Raw genomic sequence first — 17,660 nt, forward strand, 5'->3', positions numbered from 1 at the left:
CCAACTTAGATTTCCGTTGCTAAGGAACTCAAAGATGGCGGAATCCTTAGCATCCCCACCCCTCATCCTCATGTTAACATAATTATTTTATAATTATAAACATAGTGATTTGCCTATAGATCTCCGAAGCCGAGAGAAAAAAGATAATATTTAACATGATTTTTCCAGTTAAAACAATTACCTTTATTACTACTACTTAAAAAGGAAAACCCAGTGTTTAAAATACAGTTATTCGAATACATTAGTTTTAACCAGTATTTTATTATTCTATACTTCCTCATGCATTCTAATGGGTATCGACCGAATTCAAAATTGACCATTACAGGTCGACCTCTTTACTTTAACAAAACAATAAACTAACCTTTTCAGTATATCAATACCCTTTAAAGAACGCCAAGCTCCCTTCGTATAATGCAACATACTGCACACATATGTATCAAATAAATTTCATAAAGTAAGATAAATAACTGTTTTTGTATCTGATGGAATTTATTATTGTATTTAAGTTTCACTCCCAGTTTCAGTCCATGTTTCTCTATCATGTATACGACCTCCATTTCTAAACAGTTTTTGTATTCTCTGTATTATCTGTCATTTTCCATGCTCTAGATTAATTATGAAGGCTATCTACAAGGTTCTGCAAACCTTCAATAACTTCGGACAACATTACTAAATCATCAGCATACATTTAAAAAAATAAACTTACCAAAATCGTTAACAAAGGTGAAAAAATAAATTACCTTTTCTCCTTCCTCTAACAGAGTGAGCTCTGTTGGTTGAGTTTTTTGATACTTGTAGATAGAATTGTTAAAGCGAAATTTGTGTGATCAGATGCATCTGTATCTGCTTTTGACAAATTAGAAAACCTACCCGTTCTGCTAAAAATAAAAACAAAACAATATTTTACCGCGGTTTCTTAACTTGCTCGGGGATTACCCTACCGAGTCCAGCTTATGAGAATTAGCAAGAAAATCAAGACGGCATGACTTTTTCATAATGGTTATCCAATTTATGTTATGATTGAGTTTTCATTCAGGTTTAATTTCACGTCTTGGGTCTTGTTGTACCGAGATATGGTTTCATCATATCGAAATGAAATAGTGATCAGCTAATTAAATAAGAAAACTTCGTATTTATTAATTTGTTTTATTTATAAACAAACACCAATATACATCTATGTTTACACAAACGTTAGCCTTGAAATAAAATGAAAGCAGGAGTACATGTGTGTATTCTTAGTCGATAGTATCAGACCTTGCAATGGAAAATTAAAAAAAATAATAAAAACGCGAAACTACGATGCATATTTACACATCAATTCAAAGTACTTTAAACTATAAACTTAGTGATATTTACAACAATGTGAAACAGGACAGTAGGCTATAGACGGCACTAATGGTACCGGGGATATCCACTTAGTAACCCTATACTTTATCATGACAGATCAAATCGAACCCCCCGACCACTAACATTACCAGGGGATATCCACTTAGTAACTCTGTACTTTATCATGCCAGATCAAATCGAACCCCCCGACCAATAACGGTACCAGGGGATATCCACTTAGTAACTCTGTACTTTATCATGACAGTTAAATCGAACCCCCCCCCCCCCCCCCCCAATAACGGTACCAGGGGATATCCACTTAGTAACTCTGTACTTTATCATGACAGATCAAATCGAACCCTAATCCTTTATTCTTCAACTTATATCGTTTTTCATCATGATAGGGACGAACTCGTACAGTCAATATATATCAACATCTACAAACTAATACACGCAGCGGATGATTACTATCATTCAAATCAGGAAAACTTTGATGAAAATGACGAAATTTAAGCCAAACTATGAAATAAAATCAATATATATATATATATATACATTAAAGTCAGTTAGTAGTTGTTCCAATTTGAAACTCTTCAAATGAAGGTGATTTTAGTCATGTCAACTTTGTCAACAAGCAGACATGACAACAAATGGATGCGCTATTCAACGATATCAACACTGTTAACACGTGCTCGATTTAAGCAGGAAACATTTTATAAACGTGGATTAAGCCGATCTTTCCCTCGTTAACAAAATGTTAATTATACCAACGAAGTGACGAATATTCTTTCTTTTAGTTTGGATCGAATTTGTCGTTTAAACAGCGCCATTTTTCGACTCAGACCGTAACTTATGACGTCATGCCATGGGGTTCCAGTTTGAAGTAGTTATCTGACCCAGAGGCGTCAGTATGATCGATTTCGTCTTCTTTATCATTGACGGACTCGGAACGATTGGAAAGTTTCTCCAGCACAAAGTATTGACCATCATGAGGTGTTCCAGAGGGAACAGAACTGTTCGGATTACAATTAACGTTATCCAAAATACTCCCAGGTGTTGCTGTAGATTGTTTCTGACCTGGTTCTAATGACCCGGAAGTGTTTTCCACATTAACAGCCTTCTCTTTGATGTTGGACATTACGTCATATGTATTTAACTGTGGATCGTTCAGGTCGACAAATCTTCGATCTAAAACAGAATAGGTGTTTTTGGATTCCACAAACTCTTTTTGGTGAAGCATGTTGTAGGCATTTTCATTGACTAGAGTGTCGGGTACATCGTCATAAGCAGGTGCGCTCGGGAGAGCTCTGCCGTTACCACCTGTACCTCGTTGATTGGAGGGACCTCTGGGTTCTTCATCCAAAATCATCTAGAAATGTTAAGACGTACTAATTAAGAAAACACCATTCTTAAGCAAAAATGATGTTGGTTGTGGAAAAATCTGTTAAATGCATTTTTAAAATTATCATATTATTTAGTCTTTTATCTGAGACACCCAATCGACTGCTAATTCAGTACAAATTTACCAACAATTTTCACTAATTAGTACATATGTAATCAATCATTCGAAATAAAACAAATAATTAGCCTATAAAGTACACAGAAAATGATGACGTTATATGCGTAGAATTAGCTATGATATTACCGTGGTGTGGTCTATCTCAGAGTACATATGGTAGGTCGACTTATCCCGTTTAGTCACATCAGTGGCGGGTCGGGTTTGACACCACTTGCGCCATGCCAGGCAAAGAGCTAAAATGATCACAATGAGAAACACGATGCCCGTCACGGCTGCGAGGACAGTGATCGTAACTTTGTTGGAGACGGAATTAGCCGGGGTTGGTGCAAACGTCGGTGCTGTAACATAAGGAAGCTTTATTCAGGAAAAACAAAACAGATTTAAAGTTACCTCAGAATACCCTAACTGCCAATATATTGGCAGCCTTACCTCAGAATACCTTAAACTGCCAATATATTGGCAGCCTTTTGTTTTGAATTAATTTTAGAAATACTGAAATCTGTCGGTAATTAGACCCACGTCAAAAGTACTGGTATGATGAGATTTGTTTCGGTTACACTGTCGTTGGGACGGTTTAAATATCCTATTAACTAACACAACTATGACTTCACGGTGTATGCAAGGTGAGTATATGTATTGAGTGCGCATGATTTTCCGAGGCTGAGATATGTAAGTGTAGGACTCAATGTGATAGTGGGGTAACTGTCCACGTTTACACTGTTATCAGATCTTAAGACAGAAGGAATGGTCACGTCAAATGATAGGAATAGTTAAAAAAAGGTATCAAAATAAATCTTTTTACGTGGATACTGTAATGCAAAAGGACTTCCGAAGGTGTGTGATCGTCAGTCTAAGGTATGTGTGATCATAAGACTTACCTTGGGGTTTTATCCTTTTACTACTGGCTATATAATTCTTCAACTCTATGGTAACTCTTTCCTTGAGAATGGCGACTTTAGACTTACCTGCATTATCTGCAGACTGCGATGTCGCCATAATGGTCACGTGATATATTCAAAGACAGCTAATGAATGGTATGCTGGTTGCAGCATCTGTATCCCTACCAAAGTGTCATCTCGACTGTACAATACAGTTAATTTCTGATTTAGGTCTCCCTACAAAAATCGATCGGCAATCATTTGTGCTTTAAGTATAGACACTGGACAAGAGAACATTGACAGCACAACACCTTCCATCAGCAGTCTGTCGGGGAGCTGTAAGGCTAGCGTCGAAGTTAGTGATGGTTAGTGACCAACCACAGGAGCTTAACAGTTGTACATTATATACCACGTGAATTACCTGACGTCTGTACACTACATACCACGTGACTTACCTGACATCTGTACACTACATACCACGTGAATTACCTGACATCTGCACTCTGTATACCACGTGAATGACCTGACATCTGCACTCTGTATACCACGTGATTTACCTGACATCTGCACTCTGTATACCACGTGACTTACCTGACATCTGCACTCTGTATACCACGTGGCTTACCTGACATCTGCACTCTGTATACCACGTGACTTACCTGACATCTGCACTCTGTATACCACGTGGCTTACCTGACATCTGCACTCTGTATACCACGTGAATTACCTGACATCTGCACTCTGTATACCGCGTGACTTACCTGACATCTGCACTCTGTATACCGCGTGAATTACCTGACATCTGCACTCTGTATACCACGTGACTTACCTGACATCTGCACTCTGTATACCACGTGAATTACCTGACATCTGCACTCTGTATATCACGTGACTTACCTGACATCGGCACTCTGTATACTACGTGATTTATCTCACGTCTGTACAACGTTAACCAGGTGACTTACCTGATGTCTCTACTGGCTGTATGGGTGAACTTGTTAATGCTACACTTGTGGTCATTTGTGTAGTAGTTCTACCAGATCTGCTATTGTTTGTCCGTTTTCTGGCGGTATTGGTGGTGATGGTGGTTGGGGAGGTGGCGGGATTGACGGTGGTAATGGTAGAGGAAGGCGTGGTGGAGGACTTGCCAACAGAAGTTGTTCTGGATGACGGCAAGGTAGTTGGTATCTCTGTGCTTTCTTCATCTCCGGTTCCATAACCTTCCGAAAATTCTGAAGAACAATTGAGTTATTGACAGACATCTGACTCTGACTAACATACTTACTGGCAAGGACTCGTAAATAGGAAATGTAAACAAAAAATATCACAAATATAAAAAGGATTTATTTTTAGTGGTTCATTTTCCATTTTGTAATCCGGATCCATTTCCGTCCACGTTCGGTCGGTTTCACGTAATGTGTCGTTAGTGTAAGCTATATATAATCAGTATTTAGTTCTTTATAGTGTGTATCACGTTATGTATGGTCAGTATCAAGCTATGTATGATCAGTATCGTGTTATGTATGGTCAGTATCACGTTATGTATGGTCAGTATCACGTTATGTATGGTCAGTATCACGTTATGTATGGTCAGTATCAAGCTATGTATGGTCAGTATCAAGTTATGTATGGTCAGTATCAAGTTATGTATGGTCAGCATCAAGTTATATGTGGTCAGTATCAAGTTATGAATGATCAGTATCATGATATGTATGGTCAGTACCACGTTATGTATGGTCAGTATCACGTTATGTATGGTCAGTATCAAGCTATGTATGATCAGTATCAAGCTATGTATGGTCAGTATCAAGCTATGTATGGTCAGTATCAAGCTATGTATGGTCAGTATCAAGTTATGTATGGTCAGTATCAAGTTATGTATGGTCAATATCAAGTTATATATGGTCAGTATCAAGTCCTTCAGTATCAAGTTATGTATGGTCAGTATCACGTTATGTATGGTCAGTATCAAGCTATGTATGGTCAGTATCAAGTTATGTATGATCAGTATCAAGCTATGTATGGTCAGTATCAAGCTATGTATGGTCAGTATCAAGTTATGTATGGTCAGTATCAAGTTATGTATGATCAGTATCAAGCTATGTATGGTCAGTATCAAGTTATGTATGGTCAGTATCAAGTTATGTATGGTCAGTATCAAGTTATGTATGGTCAATATCAAGTTATATATGGTCAGTATCAAGTTATGTATGGTCAGTATCAAGCTATGTATGGTCAGTATCAAGTTATGTATGGTCAGTATCAAGATATGTATGGTCAGTATCAAGCTATGTATGGTCAGTATCAAGTTATGTATGGTCAATATCAAGTTATGTATGGTCAGTATCAATTTATGTATGATCAGTATCAAGCTATGTATGGTCAGTATCAATTTATGTATGGTCAGTATCAATTTATGTATGATCAGTATCAAGTTATGTATGGTCAGTATCAAGCTATGTATGGTCAGTATCAATTTATGTATGGTCAGTATCAATTTATGTATGATCAGTATCAAGTTATGTATGGTCAGTATCAAGTTATGTATGGTCAATATCAAGTTATGTATGGTCAGTATCAAGTTATATATGGTCAGTATCAAGTTATGTATGGTCAGTATCAATTTATGTATGGTCAGTATCAAGTTATGTATGATCAGTATCAAGTTATGTATGGTCAGTATCAAGTTATGTATGGACAGTACCACGTTATGTATGGTCAGTATCGTGTTATGTATGGTCAGTATCGTGTTATGTATGGTCAGTATCAAGTTATGTATGGTCAGTATCAAGTTATGTATGGTCAGTACCACGTTATGTATGGTCAGTATCGTGTTATGTATGGTCAGTATCATGTTATGTATGGTCAGTATCAAGTTATGTATGGTCAGTATCATGTTATGTATGGTCAATATCAAGTTATGTATGGTCAGTATCAAGTTATGTATGGTCAGTATCATGTTATGTATGGTCAGTATCAAGTTAATGCAGAATTTAACTTACCTTCGTTTGAACTTTTTCGATTTCGACTTCTTGATTTGCTAGTGGAACCGGTTCCTGAAAAGAAATCAATTTTGTAATTTGATCGTAAAACAATGAGGAATGTGTGTAATCAGTGTCAAGTTATGTATGGTCAGTATCAATTTATGTATGGTCAGTATCATGTTATGTATGGTCAGTATCAAGTTATGTATGATCAGTATCACGTTATGTATGGTCAGTATCAAGCTATGTATGGTCAGTATCAAGTTATGTATGGTCAGTATCAAGTTATGTATGGTCAGCATCAAGTTATATGTGGTCAGTATCAAGTTATGAATGATCAGTATCATGATATGTATGGTCAGTACCACGTTATGTATGGTCAGTATCACGTTATGTATGGTCAGTATCAAGCTATGTATGATCAGTATCAAGCTATGTATGGTCAGTATCAAGCTATGTATGGTCAGTATCAAGCTATGTATGGTCAGTATCAAGTTATGTATGGTCAGTATCAAGTTATGTATGGTCAATATCAAGTTATATATGGTCAGTATCAAGTTATGTATGGTCAGTATCAAGTTATGTATGGTCAGTATCACGTTATGTATGGTCAGTATCAAGCTATGTATGGTCAGTATCAAGTTATGTATGATCAGTATCAAGCTATGTATGGTCAGTATCAAGCTATGTATGGTCAGTATCAAGTTATGTATGGTCAGTATCAAATTATGTATGATCAGTATCAAGCTATGTATGGTCAGTATCAAGTTATGTATGGTCAGTATCAAGTTATGTATGGTCAGTATCAAGTTATGTATGGTCAATATCAAGTTATATATGGTCAGTATCAAGTTATATATGGTTAGTATCATGTTATGTATGGTGAGTATCAAGTTATGTATGGTCAGCATCAAATTATGTATGGTCAGTATCATGTTATGTATGGTCATTAGCACGTTATGTATGGTCAGTATCAAGTTATGTATGGTCAGTAGCACGTTATGTATGATCAGTATCAAGCTATGTATGGTCAGTATCAATTTATGTATGATCAGTATCAATTTATGTATGGTCAGTATCATGTTATGTATTGTCAGTATCAATTTATGTATGGTCAGCATCATGTTATGTTTAGTCAGTATCAAGTTATGTATGGTCAGTATCATGTTGTGTTTAGTCAGTATCATGTTATGTATGATCATTATCAATTTATGTATGGTCAGTATCAAGTTATGTATGGTCAGTATCAAGTTATGTATGGTCAGTATCAAGTTATGTATGGTCAGTATCATGTTGTGTTTAGTCAGTATCATGTTATGTATGATCATTATCAATTTATGTATGGTCAGTATCAAGTTATGTATGGTCAGTATCAAGTTATGTATGGTCATTATCAAATTATGTATGGTCAGTATCAAGTTATGTATGGTCAGTATCAAGTTATGTATGGTCAGTATCAAGTTATGTATGATCAGTATCAAGTTATGTATGGTCAGTACCACGTTATATATGGTCAGTATCGTGTTATGTATGGTCAGTATCGTGTTATGTATGGTCAGTATCAAGTTATGTATGGTCAGTATCAAGTTATGTATGGTCAGTACCACGTTATGTATGGTCAGTATCGTGTTATGTATGGTCAGTATCAAGTTATTTATGGTCAGTATCAAGTTATGTATGGTCAGTATCAAGTTATGTATGGTCAGTATCAAGTTAATGCAGAATTTAACTTACCTTCGTTTGAACTTTTTCGATTTCGACTTCTTGATATGCTAGTGGAACTGGTTCCTGAAAAGAAATCAATTTTGTAATTTGATCGTAAAACAATGAGGAATGTGTGTAATCAGTGTCAAGTTATGTATGGTCAGTATCAATTTATGTATGGTCAGTATCATGTTATGTATTGTCAGTATCAATTCATGTATGGTCAGCATCAAGCTATGTATGGTCAGTATCATGTTATGTATGGTCAGTATCAAGTTATGTATGGTCAGTATCAAGTTATGTATGGTCAGTACCATGTTACGTATGGTCAGCATCAAGTTATGTATGGTCAGCATCAAATTATATATGGTCAGTATCATGTTATGTATGATCATTATCAAGTTATGTATGGTCAGTATCAAGTTATGTATGGTTAGTATCATGTTATGTATGGTGAGTAGCACGTTATGTATGGTCAGTATCAAGTTATGTATGGTCAGTATCAAGTTATGTATGGTCAGTATCATGTTATGTATGGTCAGTATCAAGTTATGTATGGTCAGTATCATGTTATGTATGGTCAATATCAAGTTATGTATGGTCAGTATCAAGTTATATATGGTCAGTATCAAGTTATGTATGGTCAATATCAAGTTATGTATGGTCAGTATCATGTTATGTATGGTCAGTATCATGTTATGTATGGTCAGTATCAAGTTATGTATGGTCAGTATTATGTTATGTATGGTCAATATCAAGTTATGTATGGTCAGTATCAAGTTATATATGGTCAGTATCAAGTTATGTATGGTCAGTATCAAGTTATGTATGGTCAGTATCATGTTGTGTATGGTCAGTATCAAGTTATATATGGTCAGCATCAAGTCATTTATGGTCAGTATCAAGTTATGTATGATCAGTTTCAATTTATGTATGGTCAGTATCAAGTTATGTATGGTCAGTATCAAGTTATGTATGATCAGTATCAAGTTATGTATGGTCAGTATCAAGTTATGTATGGTCAGTACCACGTTATGTATGGTCAGTATCGTGTTATGTATGGTCAGTATCAAGTTATATATGGTCAGTATCAAGCTATGTATGGTCAGTATCAAGTTATGTATGGTCAGTATCAAGTTTTATATGGTCAATATCAAGTTATATATGGTCAGTATCAAGTTATGTATGGTCAGTATCAAGGTATGTATGGTCAGTATCAAGTTATGGATGGTCAGTATCAAGTTATGTATGGTCAGTATCATGTTATGTATGCTCAGTATCAAGTTAATGGAGAATTTAACTTACCTTCGTTTGAACTTTTTCGATTTCGACTTCTTGATTTGCTAGTGGAACCGGTTCCTGAAAAGAAATCAATTTTGTAATTTGATCGTAAAACAATGAGGAATGTGTGTAATCAGTGTCAAGTTATGTATGGTCAGTATCAATTTATGTATGGTCAGTATCATGTTATGTATTGTCAGTATCAATTTATGTATGGTCAGCATCAAGCTATGTATGGTCAGTATCAATTATGTATGGTCAGTATCATGTTATGTATGGTCAGTATCAAGTTATGTATGGTCAGTATCATGTTGTGTATGGTCAGTATCAAGTTATATATGGTCAGCATCAAGTCATTTATGGTCAGTATCAAGTTATGTATGGTCAGCATCAAGTTATATGTGGTCAGTATCAAGTTATGAATGATCAGTATCATGATATGTATGGTCAGTATCACGTTATGTATGGTCAGTATCAAGTAATGTATGGTCAGCATCAAGTTATATGTGGTCAATATCAAGTTATGTATGGTCAGCATCAAGTTATATGTGGTCAGTATCAAGTTATGAATGGTCAGTATCATGTTATGTATGGTCAGTATCAAGTTATTTATGGTCAGTATCAAGTTATGTATGGTCAGCATCAAGTTATATGTGGTCAGTTTCAAGTTATGAATGGTCAGTATCAGGTTATGTATGGTCAATATCAAGTTATGTATGGTCAGTATCAAGTTATTTATGGTCATTATCAAGTAATGTATGGTCAGCATCAAGTTATTTATGGTCAGCATCAAGTTATATGTGGTCAGTATCAAGTTATATGTGGTCAGTATCAAGTTATGAATGGTCAGTATCAAGTTATGTATGGTCAGTATCAAGTTATGTATGGTCAGTATCATGTTATGTATGGTCAGTATCATGTTATGTATGGTCAGTATCAAGTTATATGTGGTCAGTATCAAGTTATTTATGGTCAGCATCAAGTTATATGTGGTCAGTATCAAGTTATGAATGGTCAGTATCAGGTTATGTATGGTCAATATCAAGTTATGTATGGTCAGTATCAAGTTATGTATGGTCAGTATCAAGTTATGTATGGTCAGTATCAGGTTATGTATGGTCAATATCAAGTTATGTATGGTCAGTATCAAGTTATTTATGGTCAGTATCAAGTTATATATGGTCAGCATCAAGTTATATGTGGTCAGTATCAAGTTATGTATGGTCAGTATCAAGTTATGTATGGTCAGTATCATGTTATGTATGGTCAGTATCATGTTATGTATGGTCAGTATCAAGTTATATGTGGTCAGTATCAAGTTATTTATGGTCAGCATCAAGTTATATGTGGTCAGTATCAAGTTATGAATGGTCAGTATCAGGTTATGTATGGTCAATATCAAGTTATGTATGGTCAGTATCAAGTTATGTATGGTCAGTATCAAGTTATGTATGGTCAGTATCAGGTTATGTATGGTCAATATCAAGTTATGTATGGTCAGTATCAAGTTATTTATGGTCAGTATCAAGTTATGTATGGTCAGCATCAAGTTATATGTGGTCAGTATCAAGTTATGTATGGTCAGTATCAAGTTATGTATGGTCAGTATCAAGTTATATGTGGTCAGTATCAAGTTATGTATGGTCAGTATCAAGTTATGAATGGTCAGTATCAGGTTATGTATGGTCAATATCAAGTTATGTATGGTCAGTATCAAGTTATTTATGGTCAGTATCAAGTTATATATGGTCAATATCAAGTTATGTATGGTCAGTATCAAGTTATATGTGGTCAGTATCAAGTTATGTATGGTCAGTATCAAGTTATGTATGGTCAGTATCAAGTTATATGTGGTCAGTATCAAGTTATGTATGGTCAGTGTCTTGGTTTTCGAGTGGAATTAGAGCATGAAACAAATGATACAGTTTAGTAAGTTGGTTGTAATGCCAGTTTGATATTGTCATTGCCATCCCTCCCATTTCAGACCTACCTTGGCCCTGGGAACCTCTCATCTCCATCACTGACTGCTGACCACGTTACATCGCTATCTGGACCAGTGTAGATATTATTTGTCCCTTGAACGCGGACGCATGTGGTGGTGAGTCGGTGATTCATTTGACCATGTAATGACGCGTCAGGGTGTTATTACTTCCTTAGCTGATATATACGTGTGTAGTGGAAGGGATACAGAGGTGTCTACCAACAGGAACAGGACAAGAGATACAGCTTATTTGTGTCGAATATATAATCAAAGTGAAAATTGTCATTTCGTATGTATGGAGAACTCTCCATACACTCGCACTATTGTGTATAAAAATCACGACAGACTGTTGGCAACGAGTACTGGTCAAGACTTGTAAAATCAATATAGTTCGGTAAAGAAATTAATAAGTTGCTTTTAAAGCGTTTTTAACTTTCAGTAGTCTATAACTAACATCCCACCATGCACTTATATAACACTTATACCTTTCTACAACTATAGCGTACTATTACTTCAACCTGTCAATATCTATCATCGATCTATTTCTACCAACTTTCTCTGCCTACCACTTGTGTGTATATGCTTCCTGTCTCTGCCTACCACTTGTATGTGTCTGCTTCCTGTCTCTGCCTACCACTTGTATGTATCTACTTTCTGTCTATGCCTACCACTTGTATGTATCTACTTTCTGTCTATGCCTACCACTTGTATGTATCTACTTTCTGTCTATGCCTACCACTTGTATGTATCTGTTACATGTCTCTGCCTACCACTTGTGTGTGTCTGCTTCCTGTCTCTGCCTACCACTTGTATGTATCTGTTACATGTCTCTGCCTACCACTTGTGTGTGTCTGCTTCCTGTCTCTGCCTACCACTTGTATGTATCTGTTACATGTCTCTGCCTACCACTTGTGTGTGTCTGCTTCCTGTCTCTGCCTACCACTTGTGTGTGTTTGCTTCCTGTCTCTGCCTACCACTTGTACGTATCTGCTTCCTGTCTATGCCTACCACTTGTATGTATATGTTACCTGTCTCTGCCTACTACTTGTATGTATCTACTACCTGTCTCTACCTACCACTTGTATGTATCTGCTTCCTGTCTCTGCCTACCACTTGTATGTATCTGCTTTCTGTATATAACTGTCACCTGTCTCCAACTACTACCTGTCTGTACCTAAATTCTATCTATAACTACAACCTGTCTATAATAACCACCTGTCTATAACTACCATCTATCTATAAATACCGCCTTATCTATGTCTACTACCTGTCTATAACTGTCACCCTCTATAACTACCACCTGTCTATAACTACCACCTGTCTATATCTACCACCTGTCTATAACTACCAGCTGTCTATAACTACCACCTGTCTATATCTACAACCTGTCTATAACTACCAGCTGTCTATAACTTCCACCTGTCTTTAACTACACTTGTCTAAAACTACCATCTGTCTATAACTGCAACCTGTCTATATCTATCACTTTTCTATACCTACAACCTGTCTATATCTCACACCTGTCTATAACTACCATCTGTTTATAACTACCACCTGTCTATACCTACCACCTGTCTTTAACTACCACCTGTCTATATCTATCACCTGTTTATATCTACCTCCTGTCTATAACTACCACCTGTCCATAATTAGCTGTCAATAATTAGTTATAATATTCATAAGCAACACAATAGATTACCAATACATACTAACAATGGACGCCCTTCTCACATTGTTGAACGCACGCGAAGAAATGTAATTATGTAACGGATGCGTGGCAGCGAATATCGTCGGAACCTGTACATAAATACCTGTAATTGAGCCGTATGTAACGATAGAAAACGTTATGCTGAGTAAGAAGAAAAAAACAATTGTATATTTTTTTTCAACAAATGTATGGTAATGTATATTCTATGACATGTACGTCTCTCGTTCAGTCCTTCAGCTATGATGAGTCATTTCGTAAAACCCGGAAAGCCATTTCCGATAAGGCATGAAACATCTACCGATCTCAAGTTTTAAGAGTCTACACACATTAGCCGATATATGACTACAAGCTGGATACAGTAACACGCGAGTACAAAAATCATACATCGACAATGGCTACATAAATACAGTAATAATGACTACAGATATCATACCGTAACCATGACTATACAAGTCATACAGTAACCATGACTACACAAGTCATACAGCAACTATGACTATACAAGTCATACAGCAACTATGACTATACAAGTCACACAGTAACCATGATTATACATACAGTAATCTTGACTACACAAGTCATACAGTCACCATGACTACACAAGTCATACAGTCACCATGACTACACAAGTCATACAATAACCATGACTACACAAGTCATACAGTCACCATGACTACACAAGTCATACAGTAACCATGACTACACAAGTCATACAGTAACCATGACTACACAAGTCATACAGTAACCATGACTACACAAGTCATACAGTATCCATGACTATACAAGTCATACAGTAACCATGACTACACAAGTCATACAGTCACCATGACTACACAAGTCATACAGTAACCATGATTATACTAATATCAATACGGTATCAATTTGGACTGCTTTGAACTAGATGACCTTTAAACCTGAGACATAGTGACCAACTCTTGCAGCCTAATATCTACAGGAGTCCTGATAACACATAACAAGATAACAAAAGAATATTATAGATACTGAATCGATAGAATAACTGCCTTGGATGTGAGATAGGTGGATCACAACACATAGGGAAAGATGATAAAGTTAGCAAACACGAGGCTTACCGAGGGTTGAGATCACCTCACAAAAACAAGGTTTGAATGATTATTTATCTCTAATACTGTTGGCTTTATAATGTATTCGTAGATGTTTTTGTTGTCCCAATGCTTCGAATCGTTAATGTGATTTAATTGTGACGTAAAGTCAGTGATTTGTTTATTGTGACGTCATATCATTGTCCTGACAGAGGGGAATCCCCCGTCTAAATCCTAGGATGAGACAAGGAAACCTCACGCTGGTAAAAAGCGTGAGATTTACCATACCAAATCTACTTATATCCTAATATTTTGGGACTTGAACTGCAAACAACTCAACATGCGAACAAGTAATTTTTTGTCAGGAATAATCACCCAGATTTCTTGGCGAAGATCAGAGACTGTTACTATTTTCAACATGTCCTTGAACCAACCCGTGACAGGGAAGGGCGACAACAAAGTTACATACGTGACCTCATAGTTACAAACGAAGAAGGAATTATTGCCATCTTGAAATGGTTTAGGCCTTAGCGTCTAGGTGACTTTGTAATTTGATTCCATCGCTTAAACAGAACTTATTCAAGGAATGAAAAAGTGTCCATGCCCAATTATATATGTATAGAACAACTATCTGTAATGACTTGGTAAAAAAAACGACCCGGAGGAAACTGAAAAATCCAATTTCTCGGAATTTCTTGGAAGCAGGGGAAGTTCTCCATTAACTCGTATGCAAGGAAATTAATGCTGCCTTTCAGGAACCGCCATGAAAACTACCTTAAACTATGCATCAACAGGACGTCGAAGGCAAGGTGCATGAGACAAATGTGGACAAAATATCTTCTTCTGTTCTCTGTTTGGTTAATGTAAGATGATGATGATGATGATGATGATTAGGAGTGCTTTGCTTTCTGTCTTGTACATGTATATATCAAATGAAAAATCTTTGAAAAATTCCCCTCACCCCCCACTCCCCCCAAAAAAAAACAAAAAAAAAAAAAAAAACAAAAATGTTGTTTTTATCTATTTAATTCTCCACTACGACGAGTTAAATGTACATACAAGATTTTCAGAATTTAGACTACTCGTAACATTACACACTCAAACAAGGAAAAGGACTTTGCTAACAAGATTAAACCCAAACTTCTGGAAATATATCCGATCTAAAACAGTATCGACAATCAACACAATTAGAAAACCCTTCTGATAATTTAGCACCAACACCTGAGGATATAGCTAACACTGTAAATGACTATGTTGTTAATGTCTTTGTTAGGAAGGGAGACTACCTAACTCTTGGGATATTGCAAGACGTTTCTCTATTTTTAAAGATTGCTCAAGGAAAGATCCGAGAAACTATTGGCCGATTTAATTAATGTCGCTACCAAACAAGATGTTACAATGAATAATCAGAGACTAAATTTAAAGACTTTGAAAAAGTTAGTAACAGACTTCTGCTACAAAAACTAAACACCACGGAATCAAAGGAAGACTAACTGGTAAAGAACATAGGGTCAAACAAGGGTCATACATTGTTGGCACAACCTTCTGTAACAAGTGGTGTCCCACAAGGAATCGTTCTAGGACCACCTATTTACATAAAAACAATGCAGGTGACACAAATATCCCAAGTTAGTGAAAGTGCCCTAAGATAATGTCGCCTGAGGTTTAGCAAACCCAGCTTCTAACGCCGTCTCAAGTCAAGTTTACATTCGACCGATCACACAATCTCCCCAGGGATTGGCTAAAACTTTCAGAAAACAAGCTTTCTATTCAACAACAAGGATTTCAAAAGAACCTCAGGTGTGAAACCGTTGCATCTAACCTCAGCGAATGTATATATTCCAATATCGAAAAACATGATAATGTCTTTGATACTCACAAAGCGTTCGACATAGTTTGCCATACGGGACTCCTTCGAAAAATATATGACTTTGGCAGAAGAGGACACACGTTAGAAATTAACTGGTATACCGATATATCAAGTGCCTTCATGACCCACGAAATCCGCTCTCGGTGGTTTCCGGTCCAATCCGGAATTAGGCAAGGAGGAGTGACATCAACATTTCTGAACCTGCGTTAATATGAAGAGAAACTGTTTGCGAGAAATGTAAAGAACTATATATTTACCCTATTATGCAATTTGTAGCTAATTGTGATGTCATCAGAGGGGTCAGAAATAAATCCATGGAACAAGTTATAATGTGATATGGATCAGAGGTGTACTCTAACATCAATAAAGACTCTCACGAACATTTCCTAAGAACATTATTTGGAATTAACTCTCTGCTGTTGAAAGCTCTCTTTGAATCAGACGAAAAATACCTTTTTTAAGACATTTTACCTGGTATTATAGAGAGTGAAAAAAAATGCTACAATAGCCCCGCGATAGACAGTCTACAACGTCACAGTTATACTGTAATATATCCGTAACTTGCAAAATTACCTCACTTCTGTACATAATGTACATTTCTTCATTTTGTAATCTCACTTATGAGGAACATAAGAACTGCTTGATTGATGATTATGATAATTGTGTTTAAATCTTTTGATGTATTGAATATCTAAGCTAAAATATATGTCGCTTCTCGATAACTCATATGATGTTGATATGAAACGTTCATGCATGAGTCAAACTACGATTTCGTTGAGTTTTAATAATTTTTCGTTTAACGTACTGAAATTTCTAATATTGAATGTATTGTAATCATGTTCAGTGGGTTGGTTGTCATCGGAATACACATAAAGAAGTTGTGGTTTTCAAGCTTAAATTTCAAAAGTCAACAAGGAGAAATGGTTGACATGATATTACTGAGTGTTAGATTGTAACAGGTAGGCCCTACATTGTCGAATAAGTAGTTATATCTATGTCATCAGGCCGGTAGGTGTGTTTGACAGCTACCGAAACGACTGATTGTTTCAGATTTCTGTTTAAAGACATAATTCACAAAAATCATGAATCACAAAAGACAGAAATACCGCAGATTTGATAAGAAATATTTTTATTCAGTAATCATTGTCGGACAAATATCATAGTTGATATGACCGGGTGTTGTATTTTATTCCAAATTTTTGTATGTAGCTCAAGCTTGTATTTGTGTTTTGTTTGATCCTAAACCCCATTCTGTTAACAATATATATATATAATGTGCGATTTCTGTTAAATTTGTTAGTGGGGATGGTATATTGTCACAGGTTGGGCTTATCTCGCTCATCCTGAC

The 17,660-nt window shown here is 36.1% G+C and overlaps 1 protein-coding gene across 3 annotated transcripts; it reads right to left on the reverse strand.

Annotated features, from left to right (window-relative positions):
• Positions 1–1,631: 1,631 nt before the first annotated feature.
• On the reverse strand, positions 1,632–11,837 carry LOC132558802 (serine-rich adhesin for platelets-like). Of its 3 annotated transcripts, XM_060223408.1 has the most exons (7): positions 11,683–11,837; positions 9,717–9,770; positions 8,442–8,495; positions 6,726–6,779; positions 4,689–4,955; positions 2,972–3,183; positions 1,632–2,695 (listed from the first exon to the last, which is right to left on the reverse strand). In XM_060223408.1, exons 1-7 carry the CDS (start codon positions 11,708–11,710, stop codon positions 2,177–2,179), a joined length of 1,188 nt encoding a protein of 395 aa, XP_060079391.1. In that variant the 5' UTR covers positions 11,711–11,837; the 3' UTR covers positions 1,632–2,176. The 3 variants fall into 3 exon arrangements, with proteins under 3 accessions (XP_060079391.1, XP_060079392.1, XP_060079393.1); XM_060223409.1 differs by lacking the exon at positions 8,442–8,495; XM_060223410.1 differs by lacking the exon at positions 6,726–6,779.
• Positions 11,838–17,660: the final 5,823 nt, after the last annotated feature.

This window comes from Ylistrum balloti, unplaced genomic scaffold (genome assembly GCF_031769215.1).
Source record: "Ylistrum balloti isolate Yb309-2 unplaced genomic scaffold, AGI_CSIRO_Ybal_v1 Utg370828, whole genome shotgun sequence".
NCBI lineage: Eukaryota > Metazoa > Mollusca > Bivalvia > Pectinida > Pectinidae > Ylistrum > Ylistrum balloti.

Excerpts from the sequence above, each read along its gene's own strand:
- LOC132558802 (XM_060223408.1), bottom strand. The coding sequence starts at position 11,710 with ATGGAGATGAGAGGTTCCCAGGGCCAAG. Across the intron at positions 9,771-11,682 it reads GAGAGGTTCCCAGGGCCAAG|GAACCGGTTCCACTAGCAAA; the intron begins GTAGGTCTGAAA and ends ATTTCTTTTCAG. Across the intron at positions 4,956-6,725 it reads TCGAAAAAGTTCAAACGAAG|AATTTTCGGAAGGTTATGGA; the intron begins GTAAGTTAAATT and ends ATTGTTCTTCAG.